An 18,245-nucleotide genomic window follows, 5' to 3' on the forward strand; every position below is an offset into this window, starting at 1 on the left:
TCGTGGTATATAGTGATACTTAGGACTTTACCTCTCTTTCTTTTGTTTCAGCCTTGTCAGACCCAAGCAGTAGACTTTCAACTTCTCCTCCTCCTCCAGCGATTGCAGTACCCTTGTTAGAAATGGGGTTCTCTCTCCGGCAGATTGCGAAAGCCATGGAAGCCACAGGTACTGTAATTTTAAGTATCAGTATGTGCAGATATGAGAAATATCATCTTTATTAAGGGCGATATGTTTTTTAAGAGGCCATAAAGCTTGATAAGATTTTTAATACAAGATTTAATTATAGTTGCATCATAGCAGGCACTCTTAAACTGATAGCAGAAATAATTATTTTGCCCAAAGTCAATATTAGACCTTTTTTCCACCCGTTCAGGTGCTCGAGGCGAGGCTGATGCCCAGAACATCACCGTCCTTGCCATGTGGATGATAGAGCACCCTGGGCACGAAGATGAGGAGGAGCCCCAGTCAGGCAGCACAGCTGACTCAAGGCACGGAGCAGCAGTTGCAGGCAGTGGTGGGAAGTCAAATGATCCCTGTTATTTGCAGTCACCAGGAGACATACCGTCAGCTGATGCTGCTGAAATGGAGGAAGGCTTTAGTGAAAGGTGAAATTCCAATTTCCATATTCCTGTTCTATGTGTTATAAATGGTGCCTCAAGAGCCCCACTTATGTTCCTTCATAGGTGCTTCCAATGTATAAAGTTGATAACTAGAGATATATGAAAAGATGGACATTTCAGTTACAAGTTTATGTTTATGTGAAGGGTAAAAATGACATGACAGATCTTGACTTGAATGATATTTTTATGAAAATAAGGAAATAATTTTAGTATAAAGTTGCTGAAAAGAACAAACTAAAAACTGTTTATTCTGAAATAAAATAAACATGTTGATAAAATATTATTATATGTTAAATAACTAGAATGTTCATTTTTATATAATTGATTTAATGCATTCAATAGAAATGGATTCAGTAGAAATCTTTATGTCTTTTAATATAGGTTTATATTTTCATCTCATCTTTAGTTTTTAATATCCAATGCAATACACCCTTTTTTTTTTTTCCATTTATTTTTATTAGTTGGAGGCTCATTACTTTACAACATTGCAGTGGTTTTTGTCATACATTGAAATGAATTAGCCATGGATTTACATGTATTCCCTATCCCGGTCCCCCCTCCCACCTCCCTCTCCACTCGATCCCTCTGGGTCTTCCCAGTGCACCAGGCCCGAGCACTTGTCTCATGAATTCAACCTGGGCTGGTGATCTGTTTCACCCTAGATAATATACATGTTTCTATGCTGTTCTCTTGAAACATCCCACCCTCACCTTCTCCCACAGAGTCCACAAGTCTGTTCTATACATCTGAGTCTCTTTTTCTGTTTTGCATATAGGGTTATCGTTACCATCTTTCTGAATTCCATGTATATGTGTTAGTATACTGTAATGGTCTTTATCTTTCTGGCTTACTTCACTCTGTATAATGGGCTCCAGTTTCATCCATCTCATTAGAACTGATTCAAATGAATTCTTTTTCATGGCTGAGTAATATTCCATGGTATATATGTACCACAGCTTCCTCATCCATTCGTCTGCTGATGGGCATCTAGGTTGCTTCCATGTCCTGGCTATTATAAACAGTGCTGCGATGAACATTGGGGTGCACGTGTCTCTTTCAGATCTGGTTTCCTCAGTGAATACACCCTTTTTTAAAGTTGCAAAACAAATTCTGTGATAATGCCTAGCCTGAAAAGAAATGGAGACACCAACGTAACATTGTAAAGCAATTATCATGCAATTAAAAATAAAATGTAAAAACTATTCTGTAATTCTTTCTAAAATGCTCCTTATTCAGCCCTTCTTATAACTTTAAATCTTCATTTCATTTTAGTTCATGAAGTCATATTGGGGCTTGTGTCTTATATTAATCTGCAGGCTTTTTCTGACAAGCTCAGTGAATATTTCCATAGCTTATTTTGAAATATCTGTTGCTCCAAGGCAAGGATTCCCAGTCATTTCAGATTTTAAGTATATAATCATTTAAGATTTATTTAAGGCTATTGACCTCATTTGAATTTAAACTTGTATTAAGCATAATTTCATGGTTGGTATATTTCAAAATCAGATAACATTACTGCTCAGAGCAATATGACATTTATAACTTAGGAACCTTGCCAAGCATGAAAGATATATTTCAAAATTTTATCATAAACATATTGTTCTTGATAATACTTGGAGGAAAACGTACTGCAACCAAGTTAGTACCTGTGTTTTCTGTTCATGATGATTTTTTAAAATGTGCATTGCTTTCAAACTTGCACTTTTAGTGCTGATAATCTGGATCATGCAGAGAATACAGCTTCTGGAAGTGGACCACCAGCTAGGGGTCGCTCAGCAGTAACAAGAAGGCACAAGTTTGATTTAGCTGCTCGAACATTGCTAGCAAGAGCAGGTAAGTATATGTTTCACATCCTTCTCTTGGTGAAAGTATTATATAGTTTGTTTATATTTTAAAGTCAATGTAAAAGAAACATTAAAGAAGATGTAGATTAATAATACTAAATATTCAGTACCTCCACATTCAAAGAGTAACTATTTGCATATTACTTTCTATGCATTTATATAATTTTATTTAATTTAAATCACAGCATACATTCATAAATTTGTTTTTAAGTTCCCTCTGGATGCAGAAGGCTTTAGTAGTCACTTGTAGATATTGAGAAATTTCATAAATGCTCTCTCTGCCCTCAAGAAACATAATTTAAGAAGTGAAAATACATGTTTAAGACATCACAGGTGAGAAGGAACTAGAAAGAGTTCTGTGCCAAGTAGGCACTGGCTTTTCTGATGTACTTTGTGGACTCCAGGGCTTCACCTAGGTAAGGCCCTGGATAAGCAAAGATGTATTTTTTCGTTACATTAGCAAATATTTTGAAAATTATGTACTTGGCATATGAAATATAAGTTATAGAGAATATATTTTCCAAACTGAAATCTAGAATATATTTTTTGTCAAAGCAGAGTTTAATCCTTGAATTCTTAAAACATAAATAATGATTCAGTAGTTTATAGGAACAGAGACATTGAGACTGTCCTAGAACATATAGGATGTATATTTAATATATAGTGAAAGGGACTGATTTTAAAAAAACTGAAAGGATAATAACAGCCCACATTTATTTAGTGCTCTTCTGTATGACAAACTTCATGAAATATTTTACATGGACTATCTTATTTAAACCTATCAGCAACTATGCAAGGTATGAATGCTATTATCCCCATTTCACAGAAGAAGCAGCACATACGATAGGTAAAGTTTTATGTTTATGATTTGGAGTCCAGTAAGTCAGCTGAGATAGGCTCTTAACCTGCGTTGTACTGCAGTTAAGAACTGGCGAAATATTTAGAATTATTTTATACATGCAAATAAATGCCTTTCTTGTTTTGTTCTGAGCGGGGTTATACCGCTCTGTGCAGGCCCACAGGAATCAAAGTCGGAGAGAAGGAATATCTTTGCAACAAGACCCAGGGGCGTTGTATGACTTTAATTTAGATGAGGAATTGGAAATTGATCTTGATGATGAAGCGATGGAAGCTATGTTTGGACAAGACCTGACCAGTGACAATGATATTCTGGGAATGTGGATCCCAGAGGTACTGGATTGGCCTACCTGGGTGTGTGTGACTGCAGCGGGGGCTGCTCTGACTTACTTTCCTGCCCTCCTGTTCATACAGCTTACTAATAACAGCCTTGCCTAGAGTTGTAACACTCTGAAAAGTCTGACATCTCATCCTGAAGTTTGGGGCTCTAACACTTGAGGTTACTTTGATACCTACAATCTAATAAGAAAAAGTCTCTCTTGTTGCTTTCTCTGTGCGATTTTATTGCTTCTCTCCCCATACTAGATGAATAGAGCCATATTGTGATCATTTGATTCTAATATCTAAGATAGATTACAAAATAAGCATCAGATCCCAATCAACTCTGCTGGGTATTCAACATGGCTGCTGTGCTTATCCCGCTATTGAATGCATGCTCTTCTCCTTCATAGGGTCTGTTTAATCACTGTAGTGCCTCATTCTAGGAGCCAGTGCCTCCTAGATATTGTAAATATGTCCATCAAAGGGCAGGGTACATGGTGGGTTTGTATGTTTACATTGTTTAGCATTACACTTTTTGTAGCAGGGAAACTGAGTTCACAAGTGTAAGTTTTATAGGGAAGATAATATACCATATTGACTTAATAAGATAAATTAATCTAATGACTTCTTAGAAGTTCAGAAAATAGATATGCATGTTATGATCAGATAAGTTTTCATTGGAGGGATTTTAAATAATTGAGATGAGACAGATTGTTTTTATTAATAATTTTTTTCTCAGTACTATAGTCAGTTACTTTTACTGTCACTTAGTGTGAGGAAGGGGCAAAGAACACCTTCAGACTGTGTGATCTGAATTTTGATTTGTTATAGCTTTGATGAACATCTTGCAGATATACCAGCATATGTAAACACGTAGTTTAATATAAATGATCTGTTTACCTCTTCTTAATTTTATGTTAACTTGACTAATCATGTAATATGAAATCATTTTGTGCAGCATGTTTGTGAGTCTGAAGACAGGGAAGAAGTGGTGGTGTGTGAGCTGTGTGAATGCAGTGTCATCAACTTCAATCAGCACATGAAGAGAAATCACCCAGGCTGCGGGCGCAGCGCAAACCGCCAGGGCTATCGCAGCAACGGCTCCTATGTGGATGGCTGGTTCGGTGGTGAATGTGGAAGTGGAAATCCATACTACCTGCTGTGTGGCAGCTGCAGGGAAAAGTACTTAGCCCTGAAGACCAAATCCAAGGCAACAAGTTCTGAAAGGTACCTTGAAATTGTGTAGATAATATCCAGACCCTCTGGCTGAAGTATTTAAAAGTATCTCTCATTAAGACATGGGGATTGTAGTTTTCTTCGTGTGAGGAATTACCTGAAGTGGCAACCCACTCCAGTACTCTTGCCTGGAGAATCCCATGGATGGAGGAGCCTGGTAGGCTACAGTCCACGGGGTCGCACAGAGTCGGACACAACTGAGCGAGTTCACTCTCACTTTATTTATTTCCTTTATAAAGTCCTATGATTGCTGAATTAGATACAGGGATGAGGGAGGTGGAAGAATTCAAGTTCCTGCCAGAGGTGGCAGTGTATAGTCTGGGAACAGTGGTATGGTCTCAGGTCCTTCACTGGAGTTTGACTGTATTAATCTTAAATTTGTTAACAAATTGTGTTAACCTTGCTTTAACCTTCAGGAGGCTTTTGTTCCTTTTTTTCCTTTGGTGTTTTTCACCATATTTTTGACATCTTGATTAAGATCTTGTTTCTTGATTTAAAAAAATAGACTATTTAGATTAAACAAGCTTCCATGAAAATATTACTTCTTTATATTCCTAAATAGCAATTAATTTGCTAATGAGTAGGTTTTTGCCCTTACTGTCAACTATTAAAACCCTTTAAGTGTTCTGGAATAGGCTTTGGTTAAAAGATTCATGTAGGGGATTTCCCTGCTGATCCAGTGGTTAAGAATCCACTTGCCAGTGCAGGGAACATGGGTTCAATCCCTGGTTCAGGAAGATTCCACATGCTGCAGAGCAGCTGAAGCTCCTGTGCCACAACTGCTAGACCCTGAACACTCGAGGGCTTGTGCTCTGCAACAAGAGAAGCCGCTGCAGTGAGAAGGTCGTGCACTGCAGTGAGGGGTAGCCCCCACTCACTGCAACTAGAGAAAGCCCACATGGAGCAATGAAGACCCAGTGCAACCAAAAATAAATAAATAAATTGGGGAAAAAAAGATTTATGTTGGTCACCCAGAAACCTCCACAGTTATTTGATAAAATAATCACTGATTTTGTAAACACCTACATACCAATAGTTTTTATTACATTAGCCCATAACATGAAGGGACTTCCCAGGTGGCACCTGGTGGTAAAGAACCCACCTGCCAATGCAGGAGACACAGGAGACCCAGTTTCAATCCCTCGGTAGGGAAGATCCCCTGGAGGAGGAAATGGCAACCCACTCCAGTATTCTTGCCTGGAGAATCCCATGGACAGAGGAGCCTGGCGAGCTACAGTCTATGGGGTTGCAAGGAGTCGGACATGACTGAGCGACTAACACTTTCACTTTCCATAACATAAAACATACTTTTTTATTTTGTGTTGCTTTATTAATGACCTTTTAAAATGTCCTAATGACATAATTTTCACTTTGGAGTAATAATTGTTTTATATGAAGACACAATGTTCTTTGTGTTTGGTGCAGGTACAAAGGACAAGCTCCAGATCTTATTGGCAAGCAGGACAGTGTGTATGAAGGTAGTTGTTTTGAGAACCTCTTTATGTCACATGTATTTTTGTATATACCTTCTACTTAACATCTGTTACTAAAACTTAACCTTCATATGTTTCTGTGTATTTACATACACGTCAACTTAAACTTCCCCCCAAAAGTTAAAGATAGTATGATAGCAATAGCCCTAGTTTTAAAACTCAAGGGAAAAATACCTGGGTTCTAATATTTTCCCACAGAATGTTAATTTCTGTGTGGCATGTATATTTTTTCAAAGTAGGTAAAGTATGAAGTATTAATACATTTTGAATTTTCATCCTAATTGTGGAAAGTAAAATAATAAAGAAGCATCAGTTTATCTGGAGCATTCCTTTATTTGGAATAACTCATTTCCTAATGATCATGGACAGGGTCAATTACTCCTTGTTGGCCCCATAACAATATTTTTTTTTGGTTGAAACCTCCATGACCAACTGTAACATGTGCTATTGGTTTAAATGGATTTGCTGTCACTCCCTTTCCCTTAGTCCCACTGTGACTCCAGGGTGCAGTTTAGTTGGGTCACCAGGAGATGGTGCTATATTTTATTTTGTAGGCACTGACTAGGCTTTCAATCCATGTGCATCTTAGACCTATCTCACAATAACCATTGCCAGCAGGGTTGTGTCGTGTTTATATTTACATACCATCCATTTCTTTATTTAAACTCCAGAAGACTGGGACATGTTGGATGTTGATGAAGATGAAAAGCTAACGGGTGAAGAAGAGTTTGAATTACTTGCTGGCCCTCTTGGTTTAAACGACCGCCGCATTGTACCAGAACCAGTTCAGTTCCCTGACAGTGATCCATTAGGAGCATCAGTAGCAATGGTAACAGCAACAAACAGTATGGAAGAGACTCTGATGCAAATAGGTAAACTTGTAATGCTGATTGTCATGGATTTTATAGAGTCTATATTAATTTGCTTCTTAGAAAAGTAAATAATAAAGGTAGAGGTTAATAATAATGAGTTCAATATTTTCTATCCCATCAACTATCTTTAGCCAGGTATTTTAATGTTTTGAAGGTATAATGCAATATTAACTTCTGATTCTTTTGTTTTTATAAAATATTCAAGTGATAAAAAGAATTTATAAAATGCATAGTTGTTTTTTTTTTTTAACTTTGTGTTAAGAGAAACCTGGAAACAAAAACTACTTTGTAGTATTTTTTAATTTGGGTGACATTTTACTTTATGAAATACTAAATATGTACTCAAAGCATATTTTTAAAACTATATTTTTTCTATATTTGTTAATATCAGTGGAAGAAATACATGAGCAAAAATAAATAAAACCAGAAAAATTCAAGAATCGTATTTTTCCTATAATTAATTATTGACTTAGAAATATCTCTTTCTCCCTAACCATTTTCTGTATAACAAAGTTTTATGGATGAGCAAAATACATTTATTTGCTTTATTTCCTAGTAGCCTAGAACCTAGCTACCTAGGGAAAATTTTTCAGTAGTTTGGCTATTTTTTTCCTTACTTTCTTGAAAACTGAACAAAATCTTACATTTTTCAGGTTGCCATGGCTCTGTAGAAAAGAGTTCCTCTGGGAGAATAACATTGGGTGAACAGGCAGCTGCCTTAGCAAATCCTCATGACCGGGTGGTTGCTTTAAGGAGAGTGACGGCTGCTGCTCAGGTTCTTCTGGCCAGAACCATGGTCATGAGAGCTCTGTCTCTTCTCTCAGTCAGGTAAGTGTTCTTTTGTGTCAAAAGATGCTAAGTTAGCTTCTGGTACATATTGGACAGGAGTCTGGTGTTGTTTGGGAAGAAGAAATAGAAGTTTTAGAAACTTGAATAATTACTGTTGAATGAAAGAAATTAGCCAATAGTCACCATTATTATTTATCCAGTCAGTCAGTCATTCAGTTAATGTTTGGGTCTTTTTAGGCAAAAAATACTGCCGTTATAGTAACTGAGTTAACTGCAAACATTTTATTATCTGAAATGGGAAACTAAGACCATTGATCCATTTGGTGTAGGGTAAAACTTGAAGGTTGAGCGAGTTTTTCTGCAGAGTTTACCAACTGTATAGCTAAGTCAGCCTGTGTATTGTGGAGGCTCCTGTTGTGTTCATACTGTGGAGTGTAATGTTAAAAAAGGGAAGAGAACCAAGAATACCTAAAAGACACCCATTTAAGAAATGATTAAATAGAAATATTTAACAGTAAATCAACGAAGACAGAAGGACCCTGAAAGAAACTCAAAATTTAGATGAGACTATATGATGTTGGCTCAAGAATAGACAGTTTGGTCTATGGAAAATGAACTTCAGAAACTGACTCATACGTGTAGATTAGCATTTGATTTATAGTTTGATTTATGACAATGCTTACATTGCAGAGCAATGAGGAAAGGATAATCTTTTCAATAACTTGGGCTAGGTCAGATAGTTTATTCACTTAGGCAAAAAAATGAGTCTTGGCTCCAACCTCAAACTATATATAAAGCCAGGATTTTCAAGTGACTTTATGGTCTAAATGTAAAACATAAATCAGTAACATTTCTGTAAGATAACGAAGATTTTATTCTTGATCTTGGAACAAGCAGAGATTTCTTAAGTCACAAAAGGCATTCACTTTAAAGAAAAAAAATTGATAAATTGGACTACATTAAAAAAGAACTTTTGTTTAGCAGAAGTCATTTAGGAAGTAAAAAGTCAGAAAGTTAAAAAAAAAAAAAAAGCCCTGGAATGGGAGATGATCTTAGCAATGCATATAACCAACAAAATATATAAAGTATTCTTACAAACCAGTAAGAGAAAAAGAAAAATGGACACAATACAAAATAATATAAAAGATCTTGAAATGGTCAATAAACATGAACAAAAAAATGTTCAGCCCCATTACTCTTCAGAGAAATGAAAGTAGGATGTGACTACACACCCATCAAAATGGCTAAAATTTAAAAGACTGAGGGGAGAAAAGTGATCATGAGGATGTGAAACATCTAGACCTCTCATACACTGCTAGTGCAAAAATAAATTAGGATAGTTACTTTGGAAAACTCTTAGATAGTACCAGCTGAAAGCAAGTATTAATGTACTTCTGACCCAGAAAAACACTTCTGGGTATATGTCCAACAGATGTGCTTACATATGTATTCCCAAAGATGTGGGAAAGTACATTCATGGCAGTGCTGTTCATAATAGCCCCATGCCCTCATCTGTATAGAGAAATGAATTGTGGTAAATTTCATTTATATAGGCAGCCATATCTTTTCTTATTGCACTCTATTGTGCTTTGCAGATATTAGTTTTTTGTTTTTTTTTTTTTAACAAATTGAAGGTTGTGTCAGCCCTGAGTTGAACAAGTGTGTTGGCACCATTTTTCCAATAACATTTGCTCATTTCATGTCTCTGTGCCACATTTTGGTAATTCTTGGACTGTTTCAGGCTTTTTCATTATTATCATATTTGTTATGGTGATCTATGATCAGTGATCTTTGATGTTACTGTTCCGAAAAGATTACTGGAAGCTTAGATGGAAGCTTAACATTTTTTAGCATTAAAATATTTTTAAATTGAGCTATATATATTAATACATTGTTCTTTTAGGCATAATGCTGTTGTACCCTTAACAGACTACAGTATAGTGTAAGCATGACTTTTATATGCACTGGAAAACCAAAAAAGTTTGGCCTTCTTAATTGCAATATTCATTTTATTGTCATGGTCTGGAACTGAACCCACATCTCCATGCTATGCCTATGTATCAATGAAAATGAATAACTGCTGCTAATAATGCAACAGCATGGATGAAACTTACAAGCATAATGTTGAACAAAAGAAGCCAGACATAAGAGAATACACACTTTATTATCCTATCTATATGAAGTTCAAAAACAGGCAAAACTGATTTATGGCCTTAAACATCAGGATAGTAGTTATTTTTGAGGTCCTGGAGTTTGAGAAGGGCCCAACTAGTCTTCTGGGGTGTTGGAGTGTTCTGTTTCTTGATCTGGAAGGTGGTTACATAGGTTGGTTCAGTTTGTGAAAATTCGTGGTTTATGAACATTCCTCTAAATTATACTTTGATAATTCAGGTATACTTTAAGTGTATGTCAATATTTATTAAATAAAAGTCTCAATAACAGTTTCAAGGTTTTTATTTTAGGACATCTCTTACATACGTACATACAGTAGGGCATGTATGACTAGGATAGTGCAACTTGCCTTTTATTTTGGTTGTTGGTGCCATGGATTGTATGTGGGGCTCCAAATGGTTGCTTAAATCTATTTTCTTTATGTATCTAAAGTGTGTTCTTTTTCTGGCAGTGGTTCCAGTTGTAGCCTGGCTGCTGGTCTTGAATCTCTAGGGCTTACAGATATCCGGACTTTGGTTCGACTAATGTGCTTGGCTGCAGCAGGGAGAGCTGGCCTCTCCACTAGTCCTTCTGCCATGGCAAGCACTTCAGAACGTTCACGAGGTGGGCACAGCAAGGCCAACAAGCCCATTTCTTGCCTGGCCTATCTGAGCACAGCAGTGGGATGTCTAGCATCAAACACTCCTAGTGCTGCAAAGCTCCTGGTGCAGTTGTGTACACAGGTAGGATAGTTTTCAGTGCTTTTCTTATTGTATTGCTTATTTCCAACCAATTCTTAAGGAAACTTGTGAAGTAAAAAGCCTCTTTTCCAAAATTAAAAATTAAATGTGTTTGTTCTGATTGCCTCTTCAGAACTTGATTTCTGCTGCAACAGGTGTAAATCTAACCACAGTTGATGATCCAATTCAACGGAAGTTTCTACCTAGCTTTCTCCGAGGAATTGCTGAAGAGAATAAGCTTGTAACCTCCCCAAATTTTGTTGTAACTCAGGCCCTTGTGGCATTACTAGCAGACAAAGGGGCCAAACTAAGACCTAATTATGATAAGTCAGAAGTTGAAAAGAAAGGTAAGTTTCATATGATTTAAATATAGTCTTTTAATCAATTCAATATTTGTTTTTTAAAATGTTTCTGCATTGTTATATGTGATGAATTATATAACAACATATAGGGTGGAAGTGACAGATTCAAGGAATTAGATTTGATAGAGTGCCTGAAGAACTGTGGTTGGAGGTTGATAACATCGTGCAGGAGGTGGTGATCAAAGCCATCCCCAAGAAAAAGAAATGCAAAAGCACAAAGTGGTTGTCTGAGAAGGCCTTACAAATAGCTGAGAAAAGAAGAGAAGCAAAAGGCAAAGGAGGAAAGGAAAGTTATACCCATCTGAATTCAGCGTTCCAGCGAATAGCAAGGAGAGATAAGAAAGCCTTCCTCAGTAATCATTGCAAAGAAATAGAGGAAAACAGTAGAACTGGAAAGACTAGATCTCTTCAAGAAAATTAGAGGTACCAAGGGAACATTTCACCCAAAGATGGGAACAATAAAGGACAGAAGTGGGATGGACCTGTCAGAAGCAGAAGATACTACTAAGAGGTAGCAAGAATACACAGAAAAACTATACAAAAAAGGTCTTCATGACGCAGATAACCTTGATGGTGTGGTCACTCACCTAGAGCCAGACATCCTGGAATTTGAAGTCAAATGGGCCTTAGGAAGCACCACTGTGACAAGGCTGTGGAGGTGATGGAATTCCAGATGATCTATTTCAAATCCTAAGACATGATGCTGTGAAAGTACTGCACTTAATATGCCAGCAAATTTGGAAAACTCAGCAGGGGCCACAGGACTGGAAAAGGTCAGTTTTCATTCTAATCCCTAAGAAAGGCCATGCCAAAGAATATTGAAACTACTGCACAGTTGCACTCATGTCACATGCTAGCAAAGTAATGTCCAAAATTCTCTAAGCGAGGCTTCAACAGTACATAAACTGTGAACTTCCAGGTGTTCAAGATGGATTTAGAAAAGGCAGAGGAACCAGAGATCAAATTGCCAGCATTTGTTGGATCATCAAAAAATAAGAAAGCTCCAGAAAAACATCTACTTTGTTGACTATGCCAAAGCCTTTGACTGTGTGGATCACAACAAACTGTGTAAAATTCTTAAAGAGATGAGACTACCAGACCACCTTACCTGTCACCTAAGAAACCTGTATCGGATCAAGCAGCAGCAGTTAACTGGACGTGGAGCAACAGACTGGTTCCAAATTGGGAAAGGAGTACGTCAAGGCTGTAAATTGTCACAGCCTGCTTATTTAACTTATATGCAGAGTACATCATGTGAAATACTGGGCTGGATGAAGCACAAGCTGGAATCAAGATTGCTGGGAGAAATATTAATAACCTCAGATATGCAGATGATACCACACTTACGGCAGAAAGCAAAGAGGAACTAAAGAGCCTCTTGAGGAAGGTGAAAGAGGATAGTGAAAAAGCTGGTTTAAAGGTCGACATTCGAAAAATGAAGATCATGGTGTCTGGTCCCATCATTCCATGGCAAATAGATGGGGAAACAGTGACAGACTTTTATTTTCTTGGGCTCCAAAATCATTGTAGATGGTGACTGCAGCCATGAAATTAAAAGACGCTTTCTCCTTGAAAGAAAAGCTATGACAAATCTAGACAGCCTGTTAAAAAGTGGAGACATTACTTTGCCAACAAAGGTCCGTCTAGTCAAAGCTATGGCTTTTTCATTAGTTGTGTATGGATGTGAGAGTTGAACCATAAAGAAGGCTGAGCACTTCTTTGGAGCTGGAGCATAAAGAAGGCTGAAGAATTGATGCTTTTGAATTGTGGCATTGGAGAAGACTTGAGAGTCCCTTGGAAAGCAAGGAGATTAAACCAGTCAATCGTAAAGGATATCAGTCCTGAATCTTCATTGGAATGACTGATGCTGAAGCTGAAACTCCCAATACTTTGGCCACCTGATGCAAAGAGCTGACTCACTAGAAAAGACCTTGATATTGGGAAAGATTGAAGGCAGGAGAAGGGAATGACATAGGATGAGATGATTGGATGGCATCACTGACTGAATGGACATGAGTTTGAGCAAGCTCTGGGAGATGAAGAACAGGGAAGCCTGGTGTGCTGCAGTCCATGGGGTTGCCAAGAGTTGGACATGACTGAGTGCCTCAGCAATGTGTAGTTAAGTTAGATCATAAGAAAAGTGCATGGATACTTTATAATTGTGCATGGAAGTAAATACAGGAAAATATACCAAATTTGTCTTTTTTAATTAGATTATTTTATTCGATTATGGTTTGAGTCACCATAGATAATAATCACAGTAGGTTTCCGTAATATAATTTATATAAAGTAGTGCTGTTTTTCTCTTTGTCTTAAGATGATATACTTGAAGGGACTACTTAAATACACTATGTACCTTTCTCTTCACCATTTGGCCAAGAGAGATGGGCTTTTGGATCTATCAAGGCAGCCCTTGATTGGCTATTAAGATCACTTTTGAGCAGCAAAAGCCAAACACTTATTTTTTAGGACATGCTCGCTCTGCCTTGGCCTTAAACTAATGTCTGCTCTATTCTCAGTCTGTGTATCCTTAGAGCAAAGACTGTTGATTAATGTATATAAATGTGTATTTGCAGTGAATCAGATTTATTATAGAATTTTATGTGAGATAAGTGCTTTATAACTTGTATGCATATCTTAGTGAAATGATTGCTTGAAAAAGTGCTAATTCTTAAAAGATGGGTTAACCCATTTTTGTTTGTTCACCACCACCAGCTCTCACCCGGGCATCATTTCATTGTTTTGTTTAAGCAGGTTTAACTGCCCAATTGTATGCCCATCCTTCCTATGATCCTTCTGCTGTAGGCCCTCTGGAGCTGGCTAATGCCCTGGCAGCCTGCTGCCTCTCCTCAAGGCTATCCTCACAGCATAGGCAGTGGGCTGCTCAACAGCTTGTGCGCACTCTTGCCGCACATGACCGCGACAACCAAACTATTCCACAAACACTTGCTGATATGGGAGGAGATCTCAGAAAATGCTCCTTTATCAAGTTGGAGGCGCATCAGAACAGAGTATGTATTTTAAGCCTCAAGTGTGTTGATCACCTTATCTAAGATAAAATAGTTTCTGTGTTCTCCAAGAGCTTAGAGTTTAGATCATGGGATGTGTATCTGTGTATGTCTCTTTCTCTGTCTCTCTCTCTCATACACACACACATGTGTGTGCTAAATTATCAGTATTTGCTAGTTACCGACTCTCCTTTCTCTACATGTGTATGTTGTATGCTATATAACCTGATACAAATGGGAACATCAGATGTGGAATGAGAAGAAAACCAAAGGAATAACCTCACGAAAGATAAGAGCGTATATGTGCAAGAGGAGAAGAAAGTGACTCTACTGTTTTAATCTAACCCACTGGGCCCCTGAGCAGTGACAAGGGAAGTTTAGGAACTGAAGACTGACCTCTACTTTTCCAATTTAAAAGTCATTTTTTAGTCTTGTAATTTGTTTTATAGAACATATTGAATACTTCTATTTTATTGGATTAAAAAACATTTTTTAATTAAACAAACATGTTTAGTAAAGATTGTAACAAGCCTAAGATAATTCAAATGAGTTTGGGCATAGTATTTTAAAGGTATATCTCATATAGGTGTGTATTTACAAGCCAGTTAGAAAGAATTAGACCGTGCATATTATTTTATAACATGGATACTTTTATAATTTCATGGTAGATTTATTTTTAATTTGATCAAACTTCAGATTACAGAATCATTTGAATTAAAACTTGCTCACATATTGCTGGACTTTTTATCTTTTCTAGGTAATGACTTGTGTTTGGTGTAATAAAAAAGGACTCTTGGCTACAAGTGGCAATGATGGCACCATCCGGGTGTGGAATGTCACCAAGAAGCAGTATTCACTGCAACAGACCTGTGTGTTCAACAGATTGTGAGTATTGATGTTGCTCCCTTGGGTAACATTTGAAAATAGGAGAATCCTAAACATGCTTCATCTTGGTTGTGTTAGTATACTCAAATTGTCACTAAAGTTTTTTACAATTTTTTATTTCAGAACAGTTTCCAGTGTGTTGTTTTTGGTTTTTTGCAAGATAGTATTTAATTAATTAATTAACTTTTGGCTGCACTGGGTCTTCATTGCTGGGCGTGGGCTTTCTCTAGTTGTGGTGAGTAGGGGGTACTCTCTAGTTGCAGTGCATGAGCATCTCATTGTGGTGACTTCTCTCATTGCGGAGCACAGACTCTAGGCACAGGGGCTTCAGTAGTTGCATTGCACAAACTTGGTTGCCTCTCAGCATGTAGAATCTTCCCAGGCCAGGGATTGAATCCCTGTTCTCTGCATTGGCAGATGGTCTCTCAACCACTGGACCACCAAGTCCTGCTAGATAGGAATTTAGAAGATAAAAATATTACTGTCAGTATCTGGACTTACTGAGAATTAAATCAAGGTCTACTCTGCTAACATGTTCAATTCTACAAAACAATAGGCTTATTTTCCATCATTCTTCAAGGATTATTTAGGAATTAAGAGTAATGATATTTCTTCTGTAGCACAGTGTAGCATCTTTTCTATTTTTATAGCTAAGTATAAAACTTCCCTAGCTATTAGGCAAGCAAGAATCAGTGTTCCCTGAGTAATAATCATATGTATAAATCATGCAGAATCAGAATATCTTTGTTGACAAATTATGTAGTACATTAAATGATGAATTGTCTAAGTAAAACTCTTTTGTAATTCTACAATTTTCACATTATGACAAACACTAGCAATTATGTGATTGTCAAATACTACTAGCCAAGCTTTTGAAATGTAAGAGTCTCTCTTTATGTACTATGGTCTATATAAAACCCTTATTTTAAGATTTAGGGTTTAGTTTCCTTTTGGATGATGGATTAGAATTCCATATTATCTGTTGTATTCTAGGGAAGGTGATGCTGAGGAAAGCCTAGGATCACCCAGTGATCCAAGTTTCTCACCTGTTTCCTGGAGTATCAGTGGCAAATACCTAGCTGGGGCTTTGGAAAAGATGGTGAATATCTGGCAAGTTAATGGTAAGAGTTACATAAATACTAGTAAACTACTGAAGGTACTAAATCTTAGCCTTCTAAGTTCAAACATTGGCTTCCCTTCACCTTGAATCTCAATCTGTTTACCAACTATAGAAATCTATGCATAGTATCATTTAAATTAAAGAGTGTTCATTTCTTGACTTTTATTTCTAAGAGTTTCAATTAACCTGGTAATTGTAAACTATAAAAATTCCTTTTATGTAGCACTCAGCATTCGGCCTAGGATTAGACAAGTAGCAATCACTACATTTCTAGATATGTGTTCTTTTGAACCAGTTGAAATATTTCTATTAATTTTGTCTCTTTCACAAGTACAAACTCTTATTGATTTTTAATACAGCTCTGGAAAATAAAAATTATTATTGTAATCTTCGGCTTACCAGTATTTTTGTTTGCTTTTGCTTATTTGAGGAATTGCCTGCCTTAGCTGTAGATGAATTTCATATGTTAACTTGGTTTTCAGTAATTATTAGAAAAATTAAGTGACATTTGTATACTGATTATTTTCCTTTATTCTTTCTTGTATAAAAGCTGTCTCTTTTTGCTATTAATAGTTACAAAAAAACTCAATTTGATAATCAAATGTAGTACAGAAATGAAGGACCCAGCTTCGCTGTCGTATTCATTAGTAGGCTATTATGAATTTGGGAACTGCTTTGAGCATGTTAAATAGTACTTGTTTTTGTTATTGCTTTTAAGAATTAAGTGACAGCTAGTTAACATTTTTTTCCCTCTCTAGGAGGAAAAGGGTTAGTAGATATTCAGCCTCACTGGGTGTCTGCTCTGGCTTGGCCAGAAGAGGGTCCATCTACAGCCTGGTCAGGAGAGTCTCCAGAATTGTTGTTGGTGGGACGGATGGATGGATCTCTAGGACTGATTGAAGTTGTTGATGTATCCACCATGCACCGTCGAGAACTGGAGCATTGCTATCGAAAGGATGGTAAATGATTAGACTTGTATCTGGTTGAGAAAGCATTTCCTCTAATCAACTAGATATACTTTTTTGGCACATGCTGAGTAAATATTACTTTTGGTTATGTTTTCTAAATTGCCCAGTTGGTATTTCATTTTAGTTAGCTGCTAGGTTGAAAGATAGTTCTCTATCAACTCCTACCACACATTACTGCCAAAATAAGACCTAAATTCCTGTTAATCTTTTGTGTAAGTGTCTGAACACTTACAGTGCTCTTGAGGTCTCCCTTGAAAGTTAAGAATGTCCAAGAGGAAAAAAGATAATAACCATTGATGGAGATGAAATTGTTAACAAATGTGTGAAATTAAGGAAAGGAGGAGGAGGGGAGGGATGTTCCTGATTTGAGAGTCATACTAGGAAGCCCTTCACTTATTTTCTCACTCTCTCCATTTTGGATGGCTCGGCATCATACTGAACAGTTATGTTAGGTGATTTGGGGGAGTAGGATATCTCAAAGATCCTAGTCCCAGCTTCTGTGGTACTCTTTTAACAGAATAGAACAGGTTTTGGGGGGAGTTTTTTTGTTTCATTTTGTTTTTTAGATTTTTCAAATAGATAATACCATCATATGGTTCAAAAATTTTAGTTTAAAAAGATACATTAGGAAATTCCCTGGCAGTCCAGTGGTTAGGACTCTGTATTTCTACTGCAGGGTACACAGGTTTGATCCCTGTTCAGGGAACTAAGGTCCCACATGCCACATGGCATGGCAAAAAAAAGAACTAAAAAGGTATACAGTGCAAAGTCTTTCTCACATTTACTCAACTCCCATGTCCCCATTGTACTCCCACAGAAACTGTTTTCTACTTCTTTTGTAGCCTTCTGGTGTTATATATACTAAAACAAATATCGATATAGATTGTTAGAATGTAACATGTTTGATAGAATATGCAAACACACGGAATAGGCAATATTAAGCGAAAGAAAGGGTAGGTAATTTTTTACTTAAGA

General features: G+C 37.0%; 1 protein-coding gene and 1 non-coding gene across 13 annotated transcripts in view; both read left to right on the forward strand.

Annotated features, from left to right (window-relative positions):
* Nucleotides 1–18,245, forward strand: part of HERC1 (HECT and RLD domain containing E3 ubiquitin protein ligase family member 1) — a 206,459-nt gene that overhangs the window by 153,179 nt on the left and 35,035 nt on the right. For 7 of the 12 annotated variants that reach the window (XM_070469147.1, XM_070469145.1, XM_070469151.1 and 4 more), the window contains 14 exons: nt 52–168; nt 377–608; nt 2,332–2,456; nt 3,459–3,679; nt 4,605–4,873; nt 6,308–6,360; nt 7,047–7,247; nt 7,901–8,075; nt 10,660–10,930; nt 11,061–11,274; nt 14,044–14,300; nt 15,055–15,182; nt 16,176–16,303; nt 17,061–17,261. In XM_070469147.1, coding sequence (XP_070325248.1) covers nt 52–168; nt 377–608; nt 2,332–2,456; nt 3,459–3,679; nt 4,605–4,873; nt 6,308–6,360; nt 7,047–7,247; nt 7,901–8,075; nt 10,660–10,930; nt 11,061–11,274; nt 14,044–14,300; nt 15,055–15,182; nt 16,176–16,303; nt 17,061–17,261 — 2,592 coding nt within the window. The remainder of the gene's footprint in view (nt 1–51; nt 169–376; nt 609–2,331; nt 2,457–3,458; nt 3,680–4,604; nt 4,874–6,307; nt 6,361–7,046; nt 7,248–7,900; nt 8,076–10,659; nt 10,931–11,060; nt 11,275–14,043; nt 14,301–15,054; nt 15,183–16,175; nt 16,304–17,060; nt 17,262–18,245) is intronic. The other 5 variants (XM_070469153.1, XM_070469155.1, XM_070469149.1 and 2 more) reach the window with 4 other exon arrangements.
* TRNAR-UCU (transfer RNA arginine (anticodon UCU)) lies at nt 17,904–17,976 on the forward strand. The gene has a single exon. It is a non-coding gene; the product is annotated as a tRNA-Arg (tRNA).

The sequence above is a fragment of the Odocoileus virginianus genome, chromosome 6 (genome assembly GCF_023699985.2).
Source record: "Odocoileus virginianus isolate 20LAN1187 ecotype Illinois chromosome 6, Ovbor_1.2, whole genome shotgun sequence".
In the NCBI taxonomy this organism is placed as follows: domain Eukaryota; kingdom Metazoa; phylum Chordata; class Mammalia; order Artiodactyla; family Cervidae; genus Odocoileus; species Odocoileus virginianus.